At 53.8% G+C, this 24,326-nt stretch overlaps 1 protein-coding gene across 1 annotated transcript; it reads right to left on the bottom strand.

The window, feature by feature from the left end:
- Positions 1-1,037: 1,037 nt before the first annotated feature.
- PFAS (phosphoribosylformylglycinamidine synthase) lies at positions 1,038-20,071 on the bottom strand. Its single transcript, XM_013060380.2, has 28 exons — positions 19,992-20,071; positions 17,232-17,410; positions 17,011-17,146; positions 16,436-16,541; positions 15,664-15,853; positions 15,447-15,552; positions 14,931-15,071; positions 14,715-14,839; positions 14,071-14,199; positions 13,255-13,386; positions 12,996-13,124; positions 8,935-9,008; positions 8,667-8,823; positions 8,321-8,382; positions 8,011-8,172; positions 7,608-7,733; positions 7,330-7,461; positions 6,884-7,114; positions 6,563-6,743; positions 6,119-6,202; positions 5,750-5,905; positions 5,431-5,550; positions 4,966-5,111; positions 4,650-4,857; positions 4,394-4,485; positions 4,202-4,316; positions 2,837-3,169; positions 1,038-2,733 (listed from the first exon to the last, which is right to left on the bottom strand). The coding sequence occupies exons 2-28, from the start codon at positions 17,371-17,373 to the stop codon at positions 2,423-2,425; spliced, it is 4,026 nt and encodes a 1,341-aa protein (XP_012915834.1). The 5' UTR covers positions 17,374-17,410; positions 19,992-20,071; the 3' UTR covers positions 1,038-2,422.
- Positions 20,072-24,326: the final 4,255 nt, after the last annotated feature.

Here is a 24,326-nt window from a genome sequence, read left to right as displayed (position 1 = left end):
TTGGGGGGCACACGAGTGGTGTAGTTAAGCATTTGATTCTTGGTTTTGGCTCAGGTCATAATCTTGGTCGGGGTCATGGGACGGAGCCCCGAAGTGGGGCCCGAGCTGAGCACAGACTCTGCTTGCGATTTGCTCTCCCTCTGTCTACCCCGTTCATGCTAAGATAAATCAAGCTTAAAAAAAAAAAAAAAAAAAAAGAAAGCCTACATTTTAGGGGAGATGGCAACAATGCAATGAGATTAGGTATTAAACCCCCTTTGGGGGACTTGGCCTAAGTGATGTCGCTTGGGGCCTATTGTTTTAAGACTGGGAGAGAGAGGTGGGGGCAAGGGGCAAAGGGATAGGGACAGCATTTTTATCTGAGTGAGCCAGAGTGAGCACTGGGGGAGGGGGCGGAAGGAGCAGACTCCCCGCTGAGCAGGGAGCCCAGTGCAGGGCTCGATCCCAGGACTGCAGAATCCTGACCCCAGCAGATGCTTAACCGAGACACCCCAAGAATTTTTTTAAAGGCATCTTTCAGTGTGGGAACTACTTTTCCACCCATTTTTTTTTTTTTTAAGATTTTGAGAGCGAGCGAGCATGAGCAGGGGAGGGGCAGTAGAAGAGAGAGAATGCTAAGCAGACTCCCCACCTAGCACAGATCCCAGCATGGGGCTCATGGCGCTCAATCCTGCAACCCTGAGTTATGACCCGAGCCCAAATCAAGAGCCAAAAACTCAACGGACTCAGCTACCCAGGCACCCCCGTTTTCTTTTTAATTATATACATGGTTTCCCAGCATCAGGGAGGAATATTCAAATGCCAAAATTCACCCCTAAGCGCTCCCCTCATCTGCCCCACCCCACCTGGTTGCCCAGGGTAGGTTTGTGAAGCCTTAAGAGGCCCGAAAAGGTTTTCTTCAAAGAGATTATTAAACATTGTTATCATTCCCATGATACAATCTGTCTCCTCTTGTGGCTGTCCCACCAGGAACCTGTGCTTAGTCCCCCTGGCCCCCACCCCCCAGGCCCCATGCCCTCCAGGATCTGACTCCAGTCTTCATTCTTGGGGATATATCTTTAATGAAAATGTTGAAGTATTTAGGGGACAAACGGACTCTGCGTACAAGTTCCACACACAGGCTGTCATGGGCGGCTGTCAGCGAGACTGGACAGTAGGGCCCCAGCATCTGGGTCTGCAGGATGGCAGGCAGTAGCAGGAGGGAGAGAGCGGGCCTGGAGTGCTGCCCTGACACGCTGTGTGGCCCTAGGCAATTTATGTAACCTTTCACCTTAATGGCTCCTTTGTTAAAAAAAAAAAAAAAAAGGGTGGGGGGAGACACCTATCAAGTACCTTGTTGAATTCTTGTGAAAAATACTTTAGACACATACAAAATGCGAAGTGCACGCCTGGTTCACGGCAGCTGCCATACAGAGCTATGCTGTTGTTTTCAAGTATATTCACTTATGTAATCTCATGGGGCTCGAACTCCCAGTCCTGAAATCAAGTCACAGGCTCTTTGGACTGAACCTGCCAGACACCCCCACAGTTCTTACTTAAAATTCTATCAGGTCGTAAAACCCCTGGGGCCAGCGGCAGTGCCTGGCGCTGTAACTAATCATCCAACATTAATGGGATGAAGGAAGGAATGAATGAGTGGAAGCAGCGGAGGGAGGGAGGGAAGGAGGAAATGGACAGATGGATGGACGGAGGAGAGAAGGAATGAATGGAAAGGACACACAGGTGAAGGAGAGAATGGGATAGAGGGAGGGACAGACGGAGGAAGGTAGGCTGGCTGGCTAAAGGCTTAATTCTAGGGAAGCAGGCGCTGACCATTTCTTTCAGGAAACTGCTGCATCGAGAAGAAATACTGAGTTCCGAGGCCCGCACCAGGGTAGCCCGAGGACATAGCGGGAGACCCGCTCAGAGAAACGTCGGCAAACTACTTGTACTATATTTTAAAAAGGGGACTCCAGAAAGCTTCTGCTCTTTCTCTGATGGGGACACGTGGGTCCTGACTTGCATGCTGTCATATACCCCCAGCCCCTCAACCCCTGCTACGAGGAAGGGGCACATGAAACACCCCTCTGAGCCCAGAGTGATGGGGGCACAATGCAGCGATTGCTAGATAGAGCGTGTACGTGTGGTGGGGGGTGGGCAATGGACTATTCTCACGTCCCAGGGCTCTGTCCTCAGCACCACATGCTGCTTCCCAGGCCCCCGGACAACCCTGTTCGAGCAGAACCACAAACAGATCCAACCGCGTAAGGCAAAAGCAGACAGGTTAATGAAACCAGTGGAGGTTTTGGGGGCATTTTGGCCCTTGTCTGTCCCGAGACGTATTTGGAGGGAAGGTGGGGTACTTCTGATTTTGAGGCTGCGGACAGGAGACCCTCAGGCACAAACCGTCAGGCCCAGGGGAGCCCCCCCACCCCCGGCTCACTCAGCAGCCCCCTTCCCGGGTCCAGTTTCGGGCGTTGATGAAGAGCTGGAGCCAGGGGGAGGCCGTCAGGGTGTCAAACGGGGGAGGTCGCCACGCCCACTGCCATGGCCTCACAGCGCGCTCAGGGTGTGGCATGAGAGCCAGGTGGCGGCCATCGAGGGAGCAGATGCCAGCCACGCCCCCTGGGGACCCATTGGGGTTCATGGGGTACTGTTCCGTGGGCTGCCCAGCATCGTCTGCCCAGTGCAGTGGCGCCAGGCCCATGGCTTCGATCTGGGCTTGGAGCTCCGGGGAAGAAAATGCCATGTAACCTGCAGGGAGGGGAAGCAAGACGAAAGGAAGGGCAAACTCCCTCATGCCCTTCACCCACCCCAGCCCCCACCCCGACCCTCCCTCCACCTTCCAGCGGCTGACCTTCCCCATGAGCGCTCCACACGGGCAGCACGGCGCCCTCCATCCCTCGCAGCATCAGGGCCGGCCCGGACCCCACACGCACGCTGGCCCAGCGAGACTCGAAGCGGCCGGACAGGTTGTGGCGCAGCACGAGGCCAGGAGGGGTGGGCCAGGAGTCGGGGCCTGGCTCCTCGGCCTCCTGGGCCTCCTTGCTGGGGCTGCCTCCCACCCAGCCCAGCAGAGCCAGCAGCTGACAGCCGTTACACACGCCCAGGCTGAAGGTGTCGGGCCGCTTCCGGAAGCGCCTCAGCTCGGCCCCGGCCAGCGGGTGGAAGGTCACAGCAGCCCCCCACCCTAGGAAGGAACAGGGATATCAGGGTGGGGCCTGGCATGGAGGGGGGTGGCTGCTCTTCCGTCCCTGCCATGACCCTCCCAGCCCCCAACACACGTGCACGCACACAAACATGTACACACACACAAACACGTACACACACACAGAGATGCACACACGCACATACCCTTTATAGGGCAAATGCAAAGAAAACAGGTTTATCTGCTTAGATGTTGCCAATCGTGGCCCAGAGATGGCCCTTAAGTTTTTTGGCCTGGCCAGCAGAGCACTTTCAACGTTCTTTATTTAACTCCCTAACATTTAAAAATAAGATTTCATATAAAAATCTGGATTCTAGGGACTCCTGTGTGGCTCAGTTGGTTAGGGATCTGCCTTTGGCTCAGGTCATGATCCCGGGGTCCTGGGATCGAGCCCCACATCAGTGGGGAGCCTGCTTCTCCCTCTGCCCCTGCTTGTTCTCCCCTTGCTCTCTCACTCTCTTTCAAATAAATAAAATCTTAAAAAAAAATTAAAAAGTAACCACCCGGGGCGCCTGGGTGGCTCAATGGGTTAAAGCCTCTGCCTTCAGCTCTGGTCATGATCCCAGGGTCCTGGGATCAAGCCCCACATCGGGCTCTCTGCTCGGCAGGGAATCTGCTTCCCTCTCTCTCTCTGCCTGCCTCTCTGCCTACTTGTGATCTCTGTCAAATAAATAATAAATAAAATCTTAAAAAAAAAAAAAGTAACCACCCAAAAAAAGTAAGCCAAGATTCTTGGCTTCTCCTGGAAACCAGAAAGATCTGGCCACGCTGGGCCCACCCTCGGAGAGCACAATTGCACGCGGCGTAAACGCCTTTAGATGGGGCCCGTGCCACCCCCTGCCACCCCGCCTCACATCAGTCACCCCTGGGCCTGCTGCTGGCATCCGGAACGGATGTACTCCCCAACCCTGGCACTGCGGAGGTGAGAGACCAGCTCCGGGTCAGGAAGAAGGGAGCCACGGCACCCCTGCAGGAATGTGTGGGGGAGGGAGCAGGCAGACGCGCGACACCTACCTTTGGCAGAGCCCAGGACGTCCGCATAGCTGAAGCCGCCCACAAAAGCCACACCACGGAAAGTGTCCAAGCCGATTGCCCCAGAGCACAGGTCCTGCATGGTCACGTCCCACACCTGGCAGGACGGGCAGGGGCAGCATGGGCAGACACAGACCCTGCCCTGGCCCCCGCTCTGCCAGCCACCCCGCTCACCTCAAACCCAGCCAAGTGGAAGGCATCTGCCATCTCACGGTCTCCGTTACTGCCCTCCTCTCGCAGGATGGCGACTCGGGGCAGGGGACCACCTGGCGGGGAGGAGGAGTGTCTCTAGGCCAGAGGCCTCCTTCCCTATCACAAAGTTCCCCCACACGCCTTTTCTTGGGCAGGCCAAGGCGTCTAGGCCTTGCGTTCTGCCCACGAGGCTGAGGGTTGGGGAACGGGGAAGCCGGGACGGCACAGGCTCCCTCACCGGGCTCGTGGGGCACAGACGCTTCGGGGAAGGTTGGGGGCAGGCAGTAACTGGGTCCTGTGCGCTCCCGCAGCCCCTGCTCTTCCTCTGCCACACAGCGCGGCTCTGCCTGCAGCCGGTCCAGCTGGAAACTCGTCTCTTCCCACACGGCGCGCAGCTGCCCAACAGTGTCCTCCAGGACCACCGCCCCATTCACGGACACTCGCACCTGCAGGGAGAGGCGCGTCTCTCAGGGCCAGGAGTCAGGAGGCTGCCCCCAGGGCTGGTGCAGGGGGGCCACGGCCTCCCCGCCATGCACCGTCCAGCCCTTCCTCACCAGGGCGTGGGGCCCGGCATCGCCTGTGGGGCCCAGTTCCAGGCAGCGGAGTCCAGCAGCCCAGTAGCGCTCCAGCACCTGGCCCAGGTCTGCCTCCTGCACCTCCAGCACCAGGCCTGGCTCCTCGGCGAAGAGCACGGGCAGCACTGGGAGAACAAGGTAGGGGCACAAGGGTGACTGGGGGACACCATGGATGCAGGAGGGTGGTGGCCAGCAGTGGCTCTGGGCTGAGGGACTGGAGGCGGGGAGCGGGGAGAAGGGGGTGAGACAGAGGGACCAAGGATGTGGCCTCAGGGTCTACTGGGGGGGGGTCCCAGATGGGTGAGTCACTGGGCTGAGTGGTCAGAGAAGATAGCCAAGGACTTGGGAATGGGGTTGGGGACGCTCCATTTTTTTTCACAGAATGCGGGGTCCACAGAGTGGGGCAGGTAGCGCAGGCCCAAGTCTAAACCGCCTGCTCCTCACCGTCAACCCCGGGGGCAGGCACATCCACCTCTATCCCACAATTCCCAGCAAAGGCCATCTCCAGCAGGCAGGTGATGAGGCCCCCGTCACTGACATCATGGCCTGAGCAGAGGAGGCGGTCTGGAGGAAGGAGAAAAATGCTTAGCAGCCTCAGGGCCCAAACCCCCTTCTAGAGGGTAGGTCCCATGTGCGAATGTGGGCATGCTCCAAGAACCGGAGACCAGGGTGATGGACCCTGCTTGCCCCCGCTACTTGCTCCTCCAGTGAGTGCCTGCTACGTGCCAGTCACATGCGCCCTCTGCCCCAAGGCCTCACTCACCTCTCAGCAGGCCCTGGGTGACATTAAAGGCATGCGCCAAGTTCTCGGGGACGTCCAGGTTGGGAGGCTGCTCGCCCAGCTGTGAGAAGCACTGGGCCAGAGCCGTGCCCCCCAGCCGGTGCTGCCCAGGGCTCAGAGGCACATACAGCAGACGGCCTGCGGAAACAGGGCAGGGGTGAGGGGGCGGGATGGCTCAGAACGCCCCCCTACCACCGGGCTCGCAAGTACTGAGGTTCCCGGCATGTGGGCAGACCCACAGACCCCCAGTCCCAGAGCCAAGACAAGGGGCCCAGACCTCCCAAAGCTGACCCCAAACAGAGGACCCAGCTCTGAATGCACAGTACAGGGAGGATGGGGAAGTGCCCATACCGCCCCCTCCAGGATGCTTGAGGTCTGGGGTTACAGTGGCCGTAATGTCTGGACAGACAGCGTAGGCTGAGATGACCAGCGATCCTGTAGAGCAAGGAGCACAAGAGTGGGGGTGCCTGAGAGGGTGCAGATGGTGGAGTCTCCAACTCTTGGCTTAGGCTCAGGTCATGATCTCAGGGTACTGAGATCGAGCCCCGTGACCGGCAGGCCCCACACTCAGTGGGGAGTCTGCGTCCCCTCTCCCTTCTGCCCCCTCCCCTGGCTCTCGCTCGCACTAATCTAAAAAAAAAAAAAAAAAAAGGTAATCACAGACTCATACCCCTGAAACATGTAATAGATTTTATGTTAATTTTTTAAAAATTAAAGAAGAAAAAAGGAGTAAGAAAGTGAGATGCCAGCCCAGCTCCACAGGTCTGCCCCTTTCCCATGACTCCCAGTCCCTACCAGGAGCCCGCACTGTCTCAGAGCCAACCCGGGCGGCCATGCTGAGAGAGTCCTTGCCACCATCCACTGCCACGCCCAAGGCCGCCATCACTGCCACCATAGCCTCGCAGGCGTCGGCCAGAGCCGCGCCCTCCCCTGGGAGCTTGGCAGCCCACATCCAGTTCCCGCTGCATTTCACGTCCTGGGGAGTGGGGGACACAGGTGCGTCACAGACAAGGTGGGGAGTCTGGGGCAGGGGCGGAAGGGCTGGGAGGTCCAGAGCAGGAAGGGCCGGAGGCAAAGGCGAAGGGTGGAGGCGGACCCCCCGACCCCGGGACTCACCCGGAGGTCGGTGACCAGCGCGAACACCAGGTTGGTGAGGGCTTCGGCCACGGCCAGGCGGGCAGCCACCTTGGGGTCCAGCAGGCTCTTGACAGGCTGCTCTCCTAGAGTGGTGGCAGCCCCAACAAGCTCCTGGTGACTCAGGGCCACGACAGCCACATCTGCCAGGGGGGTCTGCAGGGCTCCCACACACTGCTGCTGGGCCACCAGGCCGCCCACGGAGCGGTCCACCTGCAGAACCAGCTGCAGTTGGCAAGGGGCCGGGGCCAGGGATGCCAGGGTGGTGGGGGAACAGGCGTCATCACAGACATACAGGCCTCAGGCGGTGGGAGCAGGAGAGCTGGCCCGCAGGGCTGCTTCTCCCTTGGGCCTGCTGAATCCCCACAGCCTTGGGAAGGCCAGGGGCGCGGGAGCAGTGGGAAGGGGACAGAGACCACAGGCTGGACCTTGTTGGTAAGGTAGCGCTTGCTGGCCACGGCAGGCAGCCTCAGAACGCGCTCCAGAGCCTGGCGCACACGGAGACCCGGGGGCAAGGCCAGGGGCTTCAGCACAGGGCAACTCCTCTGGAGGAAGAACTCCTACGACACAGAAGGTGGCAGGGGTGTGAGAGCAGCTGCGGGGGCGCTGGGCACAGACGGGACAAAGCACGTGTCGGGCAAAGGGCGATTGGAAGAGCTGGGGCAGAGAAGGGAGGAAAGCCGGCCTCCCTCCCACCCCCACGTACCTTCCTAGGCATCTTGCCCAGCACCCAGTCCAGCTCCAGGTCCACAGGGGTTGGGGGAGACAACGGGGAGCCATCCTCATGGCCATTTCTTCCAACGGGGCACTCGCGATCGTCCACCAGTACTATCTACGGCCACAGAGCGCAGAGCGGAGGAGACCGTGAACCCGAGCAGGGAATGCTTTCAGAAAGCCAGGCAGAAGCGCCCTCTCCACCCTCTGTCTGGCTTCCCTATTGAGTGCCTGCCCCTGGCCGCCTCCTATACACTGTCCCCCAGTCTGCGTCCCACCGACTCCCATTCTCCTCTCCTTTTCTCCCCCAGACGGCTCTCCCTCCCTCCAGCCCGGACACAGGCAGCTCCGAGCCCACGCGCTGCAGTCACCACAGACTTCCCCGGCCCACTCACCCTCCTGTCCCCAGTGATGGTGCCCACAAAACAAGCCGGACAGCGTTCCCGGGCGCTGACACGACTGAGAAAGTCCCGGTCAAGGGGCCTCAGCAGAAGAGCATTCGACTCCTGGTACTCGGCCCCCCAGATTTCCAGGGCGTTCAGGGTCGGATCCCCGAGCTGCATCCGGGAGGGAGGAGGAAAGGAAAGGGTCAGTGGGCACTGCCCCGTCTCATCTTTGCTAGGAGTCTGGGCATGGGGGGTGGGGGGAAGAAGGCTGGGGCCGGTGGGGAGGGGAGACGGCCAGACCTCAGGGCAAGACGCCCACCTGGAAGCGGCTGGTGTAGATGACAGCCCCGGCGGGGTCACTGAGCTCCTTCAGGACGTTGCCTAGTGAGAGGGTGTGGGGGAGAAGGGGTGAGGCAGCCATGGTCAGCCCCGGCCTCCAAAGGAGCCCCGAATTCTGTGCACCCTGCAGAACTGTGGCTGCACCCCCCCCACAACCATCCCGTGGTGGCGGGCTCCTGCTCCGCCCAGTGCCAAGCCTCTCCTAAAGGTACGGGGGGGTAGAGAATGGGACCCAGGGCCGGGCGGCCGCTTGTATACCCTCGATGCCTCAGCCTCAGTGGAACCTGGCAAGAGGCCAGATCCCTCATCCCAGTCCCTATCCTCACCATTGCCGCCAGCGCCCTGATCGTGGAGGCTGCAGATGGGGTTCCCCCTGGAGGCCTCCACACAAGCCCGGATCACACGGTTCATCTTCTGTTCCATCTCCGGGTCCCCCCGCTGCACGGCCCCGAAGTCCAGCTCGCTGGCATTGTCGCCCTGCACCTGGGGCAAGAGATGGCAGAGCTGGGCTAGAGGGCTCTGGGAGTTCACAGGCCACCGAGGCCCAGGGCCCAACAGCATCAAAGACTCTGCCCCTGAGCTAGTCCCACTCACCTGCACAGACGATGCGGCTCCACCCCCAACTCCGATCCTGTAGACAGGCCCCCCAATCTTCACCACATCCATGCCTGTGGGGAAGGAAGGCAGAGTCAGAACATGGGGGAATCCAGCAGGAGGAGCGGAGGCGTGAACAAGCATTTGGATGACAGAAGCGGCTAAGAGGGGACAGCAATAACTATGACAGACGTTTGTGTTCTTCAGGGAATACACGCTGTGCAAGTCACGCTCTAGCTTTACCCACACAGGCGCGAAATCAAACACTGCCGCGTCACCTGTGTTACGACGACAGGAAACGTCGTTGATCTCTGAACAACACTGGGGTTAGGGGGTGCTGACATACCCAGTAAAATATGCACACCGAACGGTCAACTCCTGCAAAAATCAACTACTCAGAACCTACTATCGACCAGAAGCTTTACTAATGACGGTCGATTAATAATAAATGACAGAAAATAATGAACTGGGGCACCTGGGTGGCTCAGTGGGTTAAGCCGCTGCCTTCGGCTCAGGTCATGATCTCGGGGTCCTGGGATCGAATCCTGCATCGGGCTCTCTGCTCAGCAGGGAGCCTGCTTCCCCCTCTCTCTCTGCCTGCCTCTCTGCCTACTTGTGATCTCTGTCAAATAAGTAAATAAAATCTAAAAAAAAAAAAAAGGTAATAAACTAATAAAAACCAATGAACAACACGTATTCTGTGTGTTACACAGACTGTGTGTTACACAGACGCTGTGTTCTTACACTATATGTCACACTGTACTCTCACAATAAAGTAAGCTAGAAAAAAGAGAACATTCAGGAAATTATAAGAAAGATACATTTACAGGACTGTCATGTATTTATTGAAAAAATTCACAGACAGGGGCGCCTGGGTGGCTCAGTGGATTAAGCCACTGCCTTCGGCTCAGGTCATGATCTCAGGGTCCTGGGATCGAGTCTCGCATTGGGCTCTCTGCTCAGCAGGGAGTCTGCTTCTCTCTCTCTCTGCCTGCCTCTCTGTCTACTTGCGATCTCTGTCAAATAAATAAATAAAAATCTTTAAAAAAAAAAAAAGAAAAAATTCACAGACAAATGGACGTGCCCGGCTCAAACCCGTATTGTTCAAAGGGCCAACTGTGATTTAAGGCTCACAAGAGAGAGCTGATTAATCGATTACGGTATATCTGCACACTGAAACACTATCCTCCCTCAGAAGAGGATCACATACGATTCTGTGTATTTATCAATACGACATGATCTCCAAGATATATTGCTAAGTGAAAACAGCAAGGTACAGAATTATGGGTGCCCCTTTACAATTGCATCAGGAAAAAAAATAACAGAAATAAGTAACAGCAGAGCTGGAAGACTTATGCCTGGAAACCGGTTAGTAGACCTAAACGAAGGGAAACAGAGCTCGTGTTGACAGAGGAAAAGGTTTAATGCTCTTATGATGGCTGTGTTCCCCAAACTGATCTGCACTCAGCCCAATCCCTCTCATAATCTAGCTGCCTTTCTCACAGAAACGGAGCAGCCGATCCTAAAATCTGTATGGAAACATAAAGGACCTAGAACAGCCAAAACAATTGTGAAAAAGGAGGACGAAATTGGAGGACCCACACTGCCGGCTTTTAGCATTTACTACAAAGCTGTAGTAATCCAGACAGTGTGGTTCTAGCACAAGGATCTATAGGCTGCGAACCGTGAATCCATAAAGGACTCTTACGTTTATGGCCATGGCCAGCTGATTTTTGTTTCTGTTCTTCTTTTAAGTAGGCTCCGCACCCAACATGGGGCTTGAACTCACAACCCCAAGATCGACAGCTGCGTGCTCTATGGACTGAGCCAGCCAGAACCCTGGGGCAACTCATTTTTGAACAGTCCCAAGACCATTCAGCAAGGTACAAATGAAGAGTCTTCAAGAAGTAGCGTTGGGATGACTGGATATCCATGTGTAAGAGAGAAAAGTTAGACTCCTACTTCACATCATGTTAAAAAAAAATTCACTCAGAATGTATCAGAAAAGCATGTGGGTGGCTCAGTCTATTAACCGTCTGCCTTCAATTCAGGTCATGATCTCAGGGTCCTGGGATCAAGTCCTACATTGGGCTCCCCACTCAGTAGAGAGCCTGCTTCTCCCTCTCCCACTCCCCTAGGCCCCGCTCATGCTCTCTCTCTCTCTCTCAAATAAATAAAAAATCTTACAAGAAAAGACAAAAAAAAAAAAAAAGTATCAGAAACCTAAATGAAAACACAGCTGTAGTCTTTATGACCTTGGCTTAGGCAATGGTTTTATTCACCTTGACATCAAAACCATAAGCAGCAAAAAAAGACAGAGATAAACCTGACTTGACCAAAACTAAAAACATCTGTGCTTTCTTTGTAAGACATCACGAAAAAGTAAAAAGAGTAGGAAAAAATACTTGCAAGTCATGTATCTATCTAATAACCGTTTAGCATCCTGAATACATAGAACTTTTAGAATTCCACACACACACCAAAAAAACCTGTTCTGAAATGAACAAAGAATCCCCCCCCACCAAAAGACAAAGAATCAGACAGACATTTCACACCAAGGAAGATCTCTAAACGCAGGGGAAAAGATGCTCAACGTCGTTAGCCATTACGGAAATGCAAACCCCAACCACAAGAAGATGCCACTTCATGCCACAGGGTGGCTAGAATCAGAGACCGATAACAGGAGTTGGTGAGGATGTGGAGAAATCAGAACCCTCTTACACAGCTGGCAGGTGCCGAGGGGGAGTGCAAAGTGGTTTGGAGACGAGTCTGGCAGTTTTTTAAAAAGCTGGACACGGGGGGCGCCTGGGTGGCTCAGTGGGTTAAAGCCTCTTCCTTTGGCTCAGGTCATTATCCCAGGGTCCTGGGATCAAGCCCCATATCAGGTTCTTGCTCAGCAGGGAGCCTGCTTCCTCCTCTCTGCCTGCCTCTCTGCCTACTTGTGATCTCTGTTTCTCAAATAAATAAATAAAATCTTAAAAATTAAAAAAAAAAAGCCAGACACGGTTACCATGGGAGCCCCCATTTCCACTCGTAGTTCTACAGACTGGAGACACGAGAACATATGGGCCCAGAAAAACATGTACACGTGTGTTTACAGCAGCACTACCCACACCGGCTGAAGAACCCAGGTGTCTACCATCTGACGCAAGGACAGACGAAGAAGAGGCCTGGCCCTGAAAAGGGATGACGGTATGGTTCATGCTACCATACAGAGAGTTCTTGAAAACACGGTGCACAGTGAAAGGCACCAGACACCAAAGGCCACATCCTGTGTGATTCCATTCACGTGAAATGTCCCGAACTGGCAAATCCACAGAGACAGAAGTCGATGGGCCAACGCCAGGGGCTAAGGGAGGAAGAGACTGCTAACGGGTGTGCTGGTGACAATGACATTCTGGAATTAGTGGGGCTCGAGGCACAGCTTTGTGTGTATCCTAAAAAACCTCTGCCCTGTACACTTTAAAAGGGTGAAATTCAAGGTACACAGATTACATTTCAATAAGTGCCTGTGTTATTTGTTTTTAAAAAGGGACAAATTTGCATACAGGTCTGTTCCTAGATAGAGGGAAATCTCTCTGGTAGGTGCCCAAGTCACTGGCTACCACTGGTTACCTCTGGGGAGGGAAACTGGGAGGTCAAGGGAAGGACACTTTTCACTATGTGACCTTTTCTGCCTTTTCTGAACCACATGACTGGGTCACCTCTTCCAGGAAGGCAACCTGGTTCTTATCTTGACTGCAGCACACGATGGGGCCTACCGGATGTTTGCTCCCCTGAACTGGGCAGGCAGATAAAGGCCCCTGGTGCACGGCAGGCGCTGAACAAACAGGGGTGCCCCTCCCCCACCGCAAGGGAGGAAACCGGGGCGCACACAGAGGCAACACAGACCCAGCGCCCCCCTGGCAGAAAGCCCTGTCCTGCCTTGGAAACCTGCACTGGGCGGAGGGCCACGAGCCAAGAGATGAAAAGCCAACCCAGGGAGTGGCCTCTCAACTCCCCTCCAGCAGTGCTGGGGGCATCGCTGGCTGGCGCTGCAGGGAAAGGGCGGTGGCTCATACCTGGCTCTGGGGGTTCCTTGCTCACGTGTTCAGCTTCCATGGACCCGATGCCCCCGCTGAACATGATGGGCTTGATCCACTCACGCCGCTGGCCATCGGGGAGCTGGAGGCCCAAGGAGCGGGCGAAGCCTGGAGCGTGGACACCCCAGGGAGAGAGGACAGAGTGTGGTCACCCAGTGTCCTCCAGCGCCCACTTGGTCACACACCACCCCCACCTCTGGTACTCGGTGTCCGTAACCCTCGATAACCCCAGCCTTACCGGCCAGCACTGGCTCCCCAAACTTGTTGCCGTAATCAGAAGCCCCATTACTGGCCTCAATGGCGATCTCCAGGGGCCTAGCAAAGTTCTCAGGATACTGGAAGCTTGGATCCTCCCAGGGCAGGTTATAACCTGGAAGGAAATCAGAAAGTTGGCTGGACCGTTAAGACAGAAGACAGAGGGGCCAGAGTCCTTCACAAAGAGTCTAACTAAGCTGCCAAGACCACCCATGCGGGTAGAACGTCCCATTTTAGGAACCTGTTTCAGGAAGGTGTAGGGCCTACAGTATAGCACCAACCTTGCTCCCCAGCTCCCATGCCAGCCCTCCCTCTGAGTCTCAGGATCAGGGTTCTTGAGGCTAAGAAATTGGGACGTTGGGGGCGCTAGGGTGGCTCTGTTGGTTAAGCGTCTGCCTTTGGCTCAGGTCATGATCTCATGGTACTGGGATCAAGCCCCGTGTTGCAGTCCTGGCTCAGTGGGGAACCTGCTTCTCCCTCTTTCTCTTTCTCAAATAAATACATTAAAAAAAAAAAAAGAAATTGGGACTTTGGGGGCAGGTGCAGTCACGAGACTGACCCAGAATCATGTTTCCTTGCTGAGCAGGTGCTGGTTTATATAGAAACTAGCAGTTGTGCAAAGCCTTCCTGGTGACTTGGGTTTCCCCTGGCCTAGAGTCCTCCTGGCGACAGCTGGTGACAGACTAGCTGCTCCAGAGCCCTGCCTCCCAAGAAAAAGCACCCAGGAGGACCTAAGAGACAGAAGTGCTCCACTACTGCCAGGGCAAGGGAGAGATGGCAGTGAGGACGGTGGTGGGACCTGGGATGTGCAGGTTTCCAAAGCAATAGCCAGCGGTGCCAGCCACCACGTGGGCCCCACGGCCTGTGCACTGGATGTCTCGGATCCGGCCTCCAGTGCCCGTGGTCGCACCGCTGAAGGGGGCCACTCCTGTAAAGAGATGGGGGAGATGTATGTGTACCAAAGAGACAAACCCCAACACTGACCACCCCATTAAAAATCAGGATGGGGGGCCCCTGGGTGGCTCAGTGGGTTAAAGCCTCTGCCTTCGGCTCAGGTCATGGTCCCAGGGTCCTGGGATCAAGCCCTGCATCGGGCTCTCTGCTCAGCAGGGAGCCTGCATCTCCGCCTACTTGTGACCTCTGTCAAATAAATAAATAAAATCTTAAAAAAAAAAAAATCAGGATGGGGTGCCTGGGTGGCTCAGCTGGTTAAGCGTCTGACCCAATCTCCGCTCAGGTCTTGATCTCAGCATGATGAGTTCAAGCCCCAAGTTGGGCTCCATGGCTGGCATGGAGCCTACTTAAAAAAAAAAAAAGAAAGAAAGAAAAGAAAAAAATGCAGCCAACCAGCCTCCCTCATTGTTTTTCCCAGGCCCAGCCTGGAGGACCTTCCCTCTGCTCCACATTCTGATCTCACTGACCCATCCCTGGGACCTGGCTCACCTGTGGGGAAGTTGTGGGTCTCCGCTGTGAAGACGACGTGTCTCAGGGCCCGCTGCTGCTGGAAGCGGCTTGGCTGTGTGGGGTCCTCGGGCCGTAGGAATTGGACTTCTTTCCCCTGGATTGCGCTGCGGACACATTGGCCGTGGACCTTGCTTCCTTCCCACAGCCTCCCCTCCCCTGTGCTTGCCATCCCCGCTGGCCTAGGGCACAGCCCACCTGCTGTTGTCACAGAACTTGAGGACATTGTTGGGGTTCGAGGACGCCTGGGTGCTCATGATGGACTCAAAGAGAGAGTGTGCCAACTTCTGCCCGTCCATGTGGAGCAGCCCCTTGAAGAACCAGTGTCGGCTGTGTTCACTGCAGGGGTGACATGGGGAGGGAAGGACAGGGAGAAAGCTGGGTCACTTCTCATGCTGTGCTGTATTCTCAGCAAGCAGCACCAGTTAACGGCGAACTCTTTAGTAAAGAACAGGTCAGAATAGATTCCAAAAAGCCTTAACCTACAAATGCCCTCTCACTGTGGATTGCTTAGATCCTAAGTGAATCTGAAGTTGAGATCTGGGTGTAGACTACACCCAGGAGGGGTGGGAGGAGGAGCCCGGGCCCTCAACCAGACTCGGGGACACCCTCGAGCCAGAGGAGAGCACAAAGGCAAGTCCCTGTGCTCTTCCCTTCCAATCTCCATGGGCTCACACTTCAGAACGACCCCATCCGCCCCCCGACCTGCCCCACCTATTGGACTGAGCCAAGTCGAAGGCCTCCACGGTGCTGGGGTTCCGCTGGAGCTCCTGGAAGCGTTTGGTATAGAAATCCAGGTCCCAGGAGTCTAGGGCCAGGCCTAGAAGACAACCCGGGAGAGCTGACTGGGGGACTCGGGACACCAGGTCCCAGGGCTCAGTCCCCTGTGACCGGCCTCGCCTGCGCCTCCCTCCCAGGCATCCCGGCTCACCCAGCTCCTGGTTGGCCTTCTCGAGGGCACACCGGCCCTCAGCGAGTATATTGATAGAGCTGTTGAGGGGCGTGGAAATGCTCCCAAGGGAGAAGCTCTGGATGGGACAGGGGAAGTGCTGTTCCGTCATCCGGTCATGGAGGGTGGCCAGGGCGATGGCCTTCATCTCAGCTGATGGGGGTTGGGCAAACTAGGGGCAAACACACACATACACACGGCTGGAGGTCAAAGGCTCAAGTCTGGACGGAATGGTGCACGCTGGATCTTCCCAGTCACGAAGGGCTGCCCACAGCTCATCTGCGTGGTGCCCGTGCACCGATTACTAAGACACGCCCTGTGCAGACACGAGCCCCTGTAAGGTGCACAGATTAACAAGGGGAGCACAAGCTGGACTTCCTTCCCATTTAGCCCTCAACCTGGAAGTCTGACACTGAACAACCTGCAAACAGGACAGACCTAAGGCCAAGAGTTCCTCTCACTTTCTCCTGAGTTCAGGATCTAATCTCTTTTCCTTTTAAGGTTTTATTTATTTACTTATCTGATAGAGCCAGCTAGAGAGGGAACACAAGCAGGGGCAAAGGGAGAGGGAGAAGCAGGATCCCCGCTGAGCAGGGAGCCTGATGTGGGACTCCATCCCAGAACTCTAGGATCATGACCTGAGCTGAAGGCAGATGCTTAACCGACTGAGTCACCCAGGCGCCTCAGGACCTCATCTCTTTGATCTCTGGCCCAGCTCCTCCTCCCCCTCACCACGGGCAGCCAGACGCCTCACCGAAAGCAGGTAGCGCCGGGTGGTCTCCACACGATCCACAGCCCCCAGCCCAGCGGCCCAGCACACTGACACGACGTTGGTGGATGCTGGGGTGGAGAAGTTCAGCCTGAGGAGTGGGCCAGCTGGTTAGGACCTGAGACCACCAACAGAGAAGGTGGATCCCCGCCGCCCCCCCGACCCCTGTCCCGCTGACCTCTCACCTCTGTCCCCCTCACCAGTGGCCTCTAGCCTCAGACCTGGGCACCAAGAAACCTGCTTTGTAAGGTCACTCAAATCAAACCGGACCTGTCTTTCCAGCCCAAAATGCTTGAATCTCTACCTCTCAGAATGCAATCTGTTCAACTTCTAGAACGTGCCTGGTCGCTGGCTCAGTCTTTCAAAGACATCTTCCCTAATGGGGAAGGCACATGTACGGCTTTCTAAGCAGGGAGTAGGATGGAGTGAAGGAAAAAACAGATCTGTCAGGGGTGGCAGAAGAAGGAAGAGGAACGGGAGTGGAAGGGGTGGGCAGTGCGTTTGGAAGGGAGGTTTGCTTGAGAACACGAAAGGCATTCACCCTGGGCTGAGACACTCACCTGGGCCCAACCTCCAGCAGCAGGTCATTAGAGTCAGGATGGAGCCAGGATTCCAGAGCAACGTCCCCCGGTAACAAGGGACAGCCAAAGAGCCATGTCAGCTTTTTCATCTCCTCGGCACTCGGACGGGACTTGGCTGCAGGGAGACAGGACAGGGATAGCCTGAGACCCTCTTCCCGGCTGGGCACACCTCTTCCCCAAAGTCCAAAACTTGGCCCAACCTGTCCAGTTCACGTTGTAGCACAGCTCTGTCTTGACACCCTGCAGCGCTGGTAGCTGCCCTTGGAGCTTTCGCTGAGTGTGTCCGGAAGCTGCCTTCTCATGGCCAGAGGGATGGACATAGAAGTGAAGAACCAAGGCCATCGCTGGAGGTGCCCGTTGTGGAATATGACTTAGGTCCCTGAAAGGTAATCAGCTATCACCTGTCAAACTGATTTCGGATTTCCAAGACAGCTGAGGCCTTGGAGGCATTAGGGATGGGGCGGGGGAAAAGGGCATTCAGAGAGACGAGGTACTCTGAAAACCAGTTTCATCCTGCAAAATGTGGGAACAGGGAATACAGGTACGTCCTGGGCACACGATCCTTGAGCACCTGCACGTTGCTGGGCCCCAGGCAAGGTCTTACGAACACTGCTGTGAAGAAGACAAAAACCATTTCTGCCCTCACAGACCTTGTGTTTTACTGAGGAGGTCAGGCAAACGCCCAAACATTTCCAGCCCAGTGTGGGCAAGGCCGAGAGACTGCGGCGACCAGCCTAGCACTGTTAGGGAGGACTTAGGGAGGACTTTCTGGAAAAAATAGCATCTAAGTGTAAACCCACACGATGAGCTGGACGGGCCCAGCTGGTGGAGTCAGATGACACCGTTCTTCCGCTATGCCTCTGCCTTCTGGCTGCTCCTTCTCAGCCACCCCTCGTGGGCCTGCCCTTCACTCTCTTCTGTCTACACGCTCTTCCGAAGTGTCTTCCAGACTTGTGGCCTTAAATACCACCTGGTAGATTGAGCCAATGAAACTGCCAGGATTCAACCATTTTTGACCCAAAACAGCAACTTCATCTCATTCGCTATCTGCCAACAGATTCCGTAACTTATTTAACCCTGACTCTCCCTGACACTCCAGACTAGTACACTAACATGCCCATGTGACATCTCCACGTCGATGTCTCATAAACACCGATGGCAGTCTGAGCCAAAACAGAAAATCCGACTTCTCCTTTCTCCAGACCGCCTGTTCTCCCAGTCTTCCCCATTCAATCAGCACTATAAAAGCAGCTGCTCACACCAAACACAGTCAATCTCGCTCCTTCTTCCTGAGCCCTCTCTATATCCAATTCATCAGCAAATCTATTTCCAAACATATCCCAAATCTGTCCGCATCCTTTCGTCTCTGCTACCATTGCTCTAGTTCAGGTCACCACCATCAACCACTCGAGGCCCCCCGAATAGGACCCGATTCCACTCCTGCCCCAACCACACACCATTTGCCACACTTCAGCATAGGGAGATCATAGCTACTCATCACACATGATATAAGCTTCTAACTCAGGACCCTGGCTCACCTAGCCCGGCCCCCTGCCCACTTCTCCAACCCAATTTCACACTACGATCTTTTTCACCCACAACACCCCACCACACTGGCTTCTTTTCTAACTTGCCAACCTCAGTTTTGGAAGGCAATTTTCTCATCCAGATTATTTGCACGGCTAGCACTTTTTTTTTTTTTTTTTAAAGATTCTATTTATTTATTTGACAGAGAGAGATCACAAGTAGGCAGAGAGGCAGGCAGAGGGAGGTGGGAGAAGGAGGCTCCCTGTGGAGCAGAGAACCTGATTCGGGGCTCCGTCCCAGGACCTGGGCCCAAGGCGAGGCTTAACTCACTGAGCCACCCAGGCGCCCCGGCTAGCACTTTTTTTTTTTTTTTTGAAGATTTTATTTATCTGTCAGAGAGAGAGAGAGAGACAAGCAGAGGGAGAAGGAGAAGCAAGATCCCCGTTGAACAGAGGGCCCCATGATGCAGAGCTCAATCCCAGGACCCTGGATCAAGACCTGGGCCCAAGGCAGAGCAACCCAGTTGCCACGGCTAGCATTTTCTCATGTAGATTGCTGGTGAAATCACCTTCTTGGAAAGGACTTCCTAAACCCATTCCTCTGAATAAGCCACTATCAGACATCCCTATCTTGATTTCCTATATAGTAATTTAGCAGTACCTGGAATTTTATTTACTTAGTATCTTACATGTTACTTTACTTAGCACCTGACATTTTAATTTATTTAAAACTCTACCTTCCCCACTAGGACAAAATCTCCACGGGGGCATGGACTGTAGCTGTTTCATCACCACTAGATTGTCAAGGCTTGGAAAAATAGGTGGGATCTAAAAGGGGGGAGGGAGCCTAATAAATAAATAAAATTAAAAAGGGAAAAAAAAACTAGTATTTGTAGAGTGACTGAAGGAACTCTTGATGTCCATCCCTCAGGAGCCACTCCCGCCCTTTCAGGCCAGGCCTCATTTCAGGGAATGATGCTGGATTCAATTCTCAGCGCTCCCCACCCCATTCTGATCATCCTTTCTAAAGCTACGCCCGTCACCGTTGTCCTTTACACCGTAACTGCCACAGGATTTATCCCTTAGAAACGATTTGCCTTATTAGAGCTATTAGTCACGCGCCAAGAAGGCAGGGGCAGGGCTGTCTACATCACGGCTGTACCCCCAGCGACTAGCAGGACATAAGCAAGGCATTCGGCAGGTTCTGTTACTGGAGGGAACCGGGTAAGAGGAGCGAACTTTGACTGGGGTGGGGGGAGTCTCCCGACTCCCGTCCACGGACCACGCGCATGGTCGCAGGAAAGGGCCCCGAGCTGGAGGCAGCTCGGCCCGCTGCGGACCCAGAAGCAGCCTGCATCAGGCCCGGGATGGGTGGAGAAAGAAAGGGATGCAGCAAGCAAGATAGCATGGACAGCCCGGGACATAAATACCCACGTGAGAAATTTCCAGGGACAGAGTTCGTGGAAGTATGGCGCGGGCGGTGAGTCATCCAAGCGCGCCACGGGAAGAGGCGGGCCCTGATGGCGCCCCGCCCACTACCGCGAGCCACCGCGCCAGTGCCTGGGTGCGTAGGCTCAGCGGGCCACCAGGCGGTGCAGTTAGGGAATCTCTCCCCAGCGGCGCTGGGGTGGCTCAGTCGGTCCCGCGACTGCTTTCAGCTGGGGATTTGATCTCAGGGTCCGGAAACGAGCCTCACAACGGGCTCTCTGCTCAGCGGGGAGCCTGCCTCCTCCTCCTCTCTCTTTCTGCCTACCTCTCTGCCTACTTGTGGTCTGTTTGTCAAATAAATAAAAATCTTTTAAAAACTTAAATAAATAAATAGGCAATGACTTAAATTACAAAAAAAAAAATGTAAAAAAAATAATAATTCCTTTGGAAACTTCCTTTATCCTTACCCTCAAGATACAGGCTGGCAATCATCCCCGGAGCATATGACCCACCAATACACGTATGAAGGGTCTCATGACCCCTCAAGGTCTTAGAAACCTTGCTTCCAAAACGCTGTCCTTAACCTCCTCCCAACTTGAAATTTATAATGGGCCACTCCTCATGACCCCAGTGCAGCTCTTTCTGCCCATGGCACGTGTCCCCATGTTTTAATAAAATCAGCTTTTTGCACCAAAGATGTTTCAAGAATTCTTTCTTGGCTGTCGGCTTTGAACTCTGACATCTTTTCTACATCATAGCCATGAAAGAAAGGCATCTGACAGGGCAAAGGAGGCCACAAGTACAGTGTTCAGGAAGAAAGGAAATGAACTCCTGTCCTCAAGTTCCCTCATAAACGGTTTTTGTCTCTCATTTGACAAACCTAATCTGAAGCCTCGGGGCAAGGAAGCCGGAGTGGTGTGCTAGGGCAAACACAGTACTTGGCAGAGTGGTCTTTTTTAATGAGTCAGACACCAAACAACTATTCAGAGTAGAAGGTGAAAGTCTTTATCTTCATCTCTCTCCTTATTCATTCCCCTCCTCGGTTCAGGTTCAAGACAATGTAAGGCAAGTGAGGCACCTAGGGTGCAAAACTTATCTTGGTTTCATTCCCTTTAGGCACTCCCTGGCTCCATCCAGTACCTACCTTCCAGAACGTTCCAGAACTTTCCAGGAGCCTTAGTTTGCTCAGCTCTCTGGTCCTATTTCCTTCACATTTTCTTTCTTCTTTCTTTCTTTTTTCTCTTCTTTCTCTTTCTTTTCTGTGTGTTTGTGCTTTAAGTAGGCTCTGTGACCAACATGGGGCTTGAACTCACTGTTATGCCCCAATAATGGGTCCATGATTAAAGGAGTGAGACTGATACAAAGCGAAGGTCAAGCAAAGCTTTATTTCGCGCCAAGCATCAAGAATCTAACCGAACGTTACGGGCCGCACCTCTTACAAGAGAGGGCGACCCTTCTCTGTTTCACAGACTAGCTTTTAAGGGCAAAGGCCAGGCGGTCAGGCCTGGCCACACACAGGTGGCCAATCAGATTGTAATACACACAGGAAACTCCACAATGATGCTAGGTGACCAACTGAGTTACAATTTACCCTAGTAGACATTTGAACCAGCCTATTACACCTTGATTGGGATTGGTGCCCAAAAGATTCTTTGCCTACTTGTGATCTCTGTCTGTCCGATAAATAAATAAAATCTTAAAAAAAAAAAATGCCCGTCTTGGCTGCCTGGGTGGCTTAGTTGGTTAGGTGACTGCCTTTGGCTCAGGTCATGATCTTGGAGTCCTGGGATTGACTCCTGCATTGGGCTCCCAGCTTCATGGGAGTCTGCTTCTCTCTCAAGCTCTTTCACTCTCTCTCTTTCAAATAAATAAATAAAGTCTTTAAAAAATGCACTTCTTCCACTTTACCTTATTTTTACTTTTAAAAAATATTTTATTTATTTATTTGTCAGAGAGAGAAAGAGTGCACACAAGCAGGGAGAAGGCACAGAGGCAGAAGGGGAAGCAGACTCCCCACTGCACAGGGAACCCAATGTGGGACTTGATCCCAGGACCCTGGGATCATGACCTGAAGCAGAGGCAGTTGCTTAACCGACTGAACCACCCAGGAGCTCTACCTTATTTTATTTTATTTTTAAGATTTTATTTATTTATTTGACAGACAGAGATCACAAGTAGGCAGAGAGGCAGGCAGAGAGAGAGGAAGGGAAGCAGGCTCTCTGCTCAGCAGGGAGCCAGATGCAGGACTCAATTCCAGGACCCTGAGATCATGACCCGAACCAAGGCAGAGGCTTTAACCCACTGAGTTACCCAGGCTCCCTGCCTTATTTTTTTAAACAAATTTTATATATATTTTTAAAGATTTTATTTATTTATTTGACAGAAATCACAAGTAGACAGAGAGGCAGGCAGAGAGAGAGAGAAAGGGAAGCAGGCTTCCCGCTGAGCGGAGAACCCGATGTGGGGCTCGATCCCAGGACCCTGGGATCATGACCAGAGCTGAAGGCAGAGGCTTTAACCCACTGAGCCACCCAGGCACCCCAACAAATTTTATATTTTAAGTGGAAGTATAGTTGACATATAATACTGTATTAGTTTCAAGTGAACAGCGCTGTGAACCGACTATTATTACATGCATTATGAAAGGCCCACCATTATAATGTAGTTGCCATGTGTCACACATTTATTACAATATCATTGACCATATTCCCTATGTTCCACTTTTCATCCCTGTGGCTTATAACTGAAAATTTGTATCTTTTAATCCCCTTCGTCTTCTTCACCTATCTCCCCAACACTTTACCTTTTTAGATTTTTTAAAAAAGATTTTTATTTATTTATTTGAGAGAGAGCACGAGTTGGGGGAGGGGCAGAGGGAGAAGCTCACTCCTCAGCAGGGAGCCTGATGTGGGGCTCCATCCCACTCGAACCCACTTGATCCCACTCCATCCTAGGACTCTGGGATCATGACCTAAGCCAAAAGCAGATGCCCAACTGACTGAGCCACCCAGGCCCCCCTCACTTTACCCCTTTAATCTCCTGTCTTCCCCTCCTAGGACACTGACTTCCTTTTTTTTTTTTTTTTAAGATTTTATTTATATATTTGACAGAGAGAGATCACAAGTAGGCAGAGAGGCAGGCAGAGAGAGAGAGAGAGGAGGAAGCAGGCTCCCCGCTGAGCAGAGAGCCCCATGCGGGACTCGATCCCAGGACCCTGAGATCATGACCTGAGCCGAAGGCAGCGGCTTAACCCACTGAGCCACCCAGGCACCCCCACACTGACTTCCTTGCATTTCTTTTCACCATAGCGCCTTAGTGCTTGTGGTCCCCCCCCCATCCTTTCTCTTTGATCTCCATTATCTGAATCCTTCATCTCTTCCAATTCTTTAACATCACCTTTACAGTAAGGTCTTCTGCATACAAAGGCACACACTACCCGCTGCATTCCCTATTTCTTTTCCAATAGTACTTACTAGTCATTTCCAATAGTACTTATTAGTAATGTCTACACTTCCTTTTTAAAAATTTTATTTATTTTTAAATAGATTTTATCTATTTGACAGCGATCACAAGTAGGCAGAGAGGCAGAGAGAGAGAAGCAGGCTCTCTGCTGGGCTGGATCCCAGGACCTGGGGATCATGACCTGAGCTGAAGGCAGATACTTTAACCCACTGAGCCACCTAGAAGCCCCTTCTTCTTCTTCTTCTTCTTTTTAACTGTCAGTCTCCGTATTCTATGATGTAAGCTCCATGAGGACAGGGATTTTTTTTTTTTTTTTAATCTGTGTTCACTGCTGTATCTCCAGAGCCTGGAACAGTGCCTGGCACAGAGTCGCTGCCTACTAAAGCATGGAACGATTGGCTGGTCGACTGAATTAGAAAGAGCAAGAGGCTGTCATTAGCTGATCTACATTTAGCAACACGCTCTGTTCTAGGTCCCATCCTACAAAGATAAATAGAATAAACAGGGGAGCGCTTCTTGGTACTCAGGGTCTGGTGGGGAAATAGATGATCCCAGCAAGGAGTCAAGGCCAGAACGCAAGCAGGAATGACGTGCTCGGGTCGCATGAAGGAGTCACATCTCTCTGCTTGGCAAGATCGGGGAGATGGGAAGATGCTCAGGAGCGACCGTGAACACAGGCCGGCTGTGTTCAGGCTCCCGAGCGTCCCCGGCTCCTCCCCGTGCCAGGGATGCCAGACAGGAAGTCATCTCGGAAGGAAGCGGAGGTGCGGGAGTAGGGGGCTGCCGCGGTAGCTGCGCACACCGCTCCGCACACCGCAGCGCACCGGGGGCCCGAAGACGCCGGTGGGAGGAGCCGGAGGCGCGGCCGCGCCCACCGAT

Source organism: Mustela putorius, unplaced genomic scaffold (genome assembly GCF_011764305.1).
Source record: "Mustela putorius furo isolate JIRA1106 unplaced genomic scaffold, ASM1176430v1.1 tig00000695_pilon_pilon_pilon, whole genome shotgun sequence".
In the NCBI taxonomy this organism is placed as follows: Eukaryota; Metazoa; Chordata; class Mammalia; order Carnivora; family Mustelidae; genus Mustela; species Mustela putorius.
This window is presented reverse-complemented; position numbering and strand designations above follow the sequence as displayed.

What these genes read in the sequence shown, in the direction of transcription:
- PFAS (XM_013060380.2), bottom strand. Translation starts at nt 17,373, where the DNA reads ATGGCCTTGGTTCTTCACTTCTATGTCCATCCCTCTGGCCATGAGAAG. An exon ending in TCTACACCAGCCGCTTCCAG is followed by an intron (nt 8,173 to 8,320) that starts GTGGGCGTCTTG and finishes TCCCGGATGCAG; the next exon opens with CTCGGGGATCCGACCCTGAA. An exon ending in TCCACTTGGCTGGGTTTGAG is followed by an intron (nt 4,317 to 4,393) that starts GTGAGCGGGGTG and finishes CCGTCCTGCCAG; the next exon opens with GTGTGGGACGTGACCATGCA.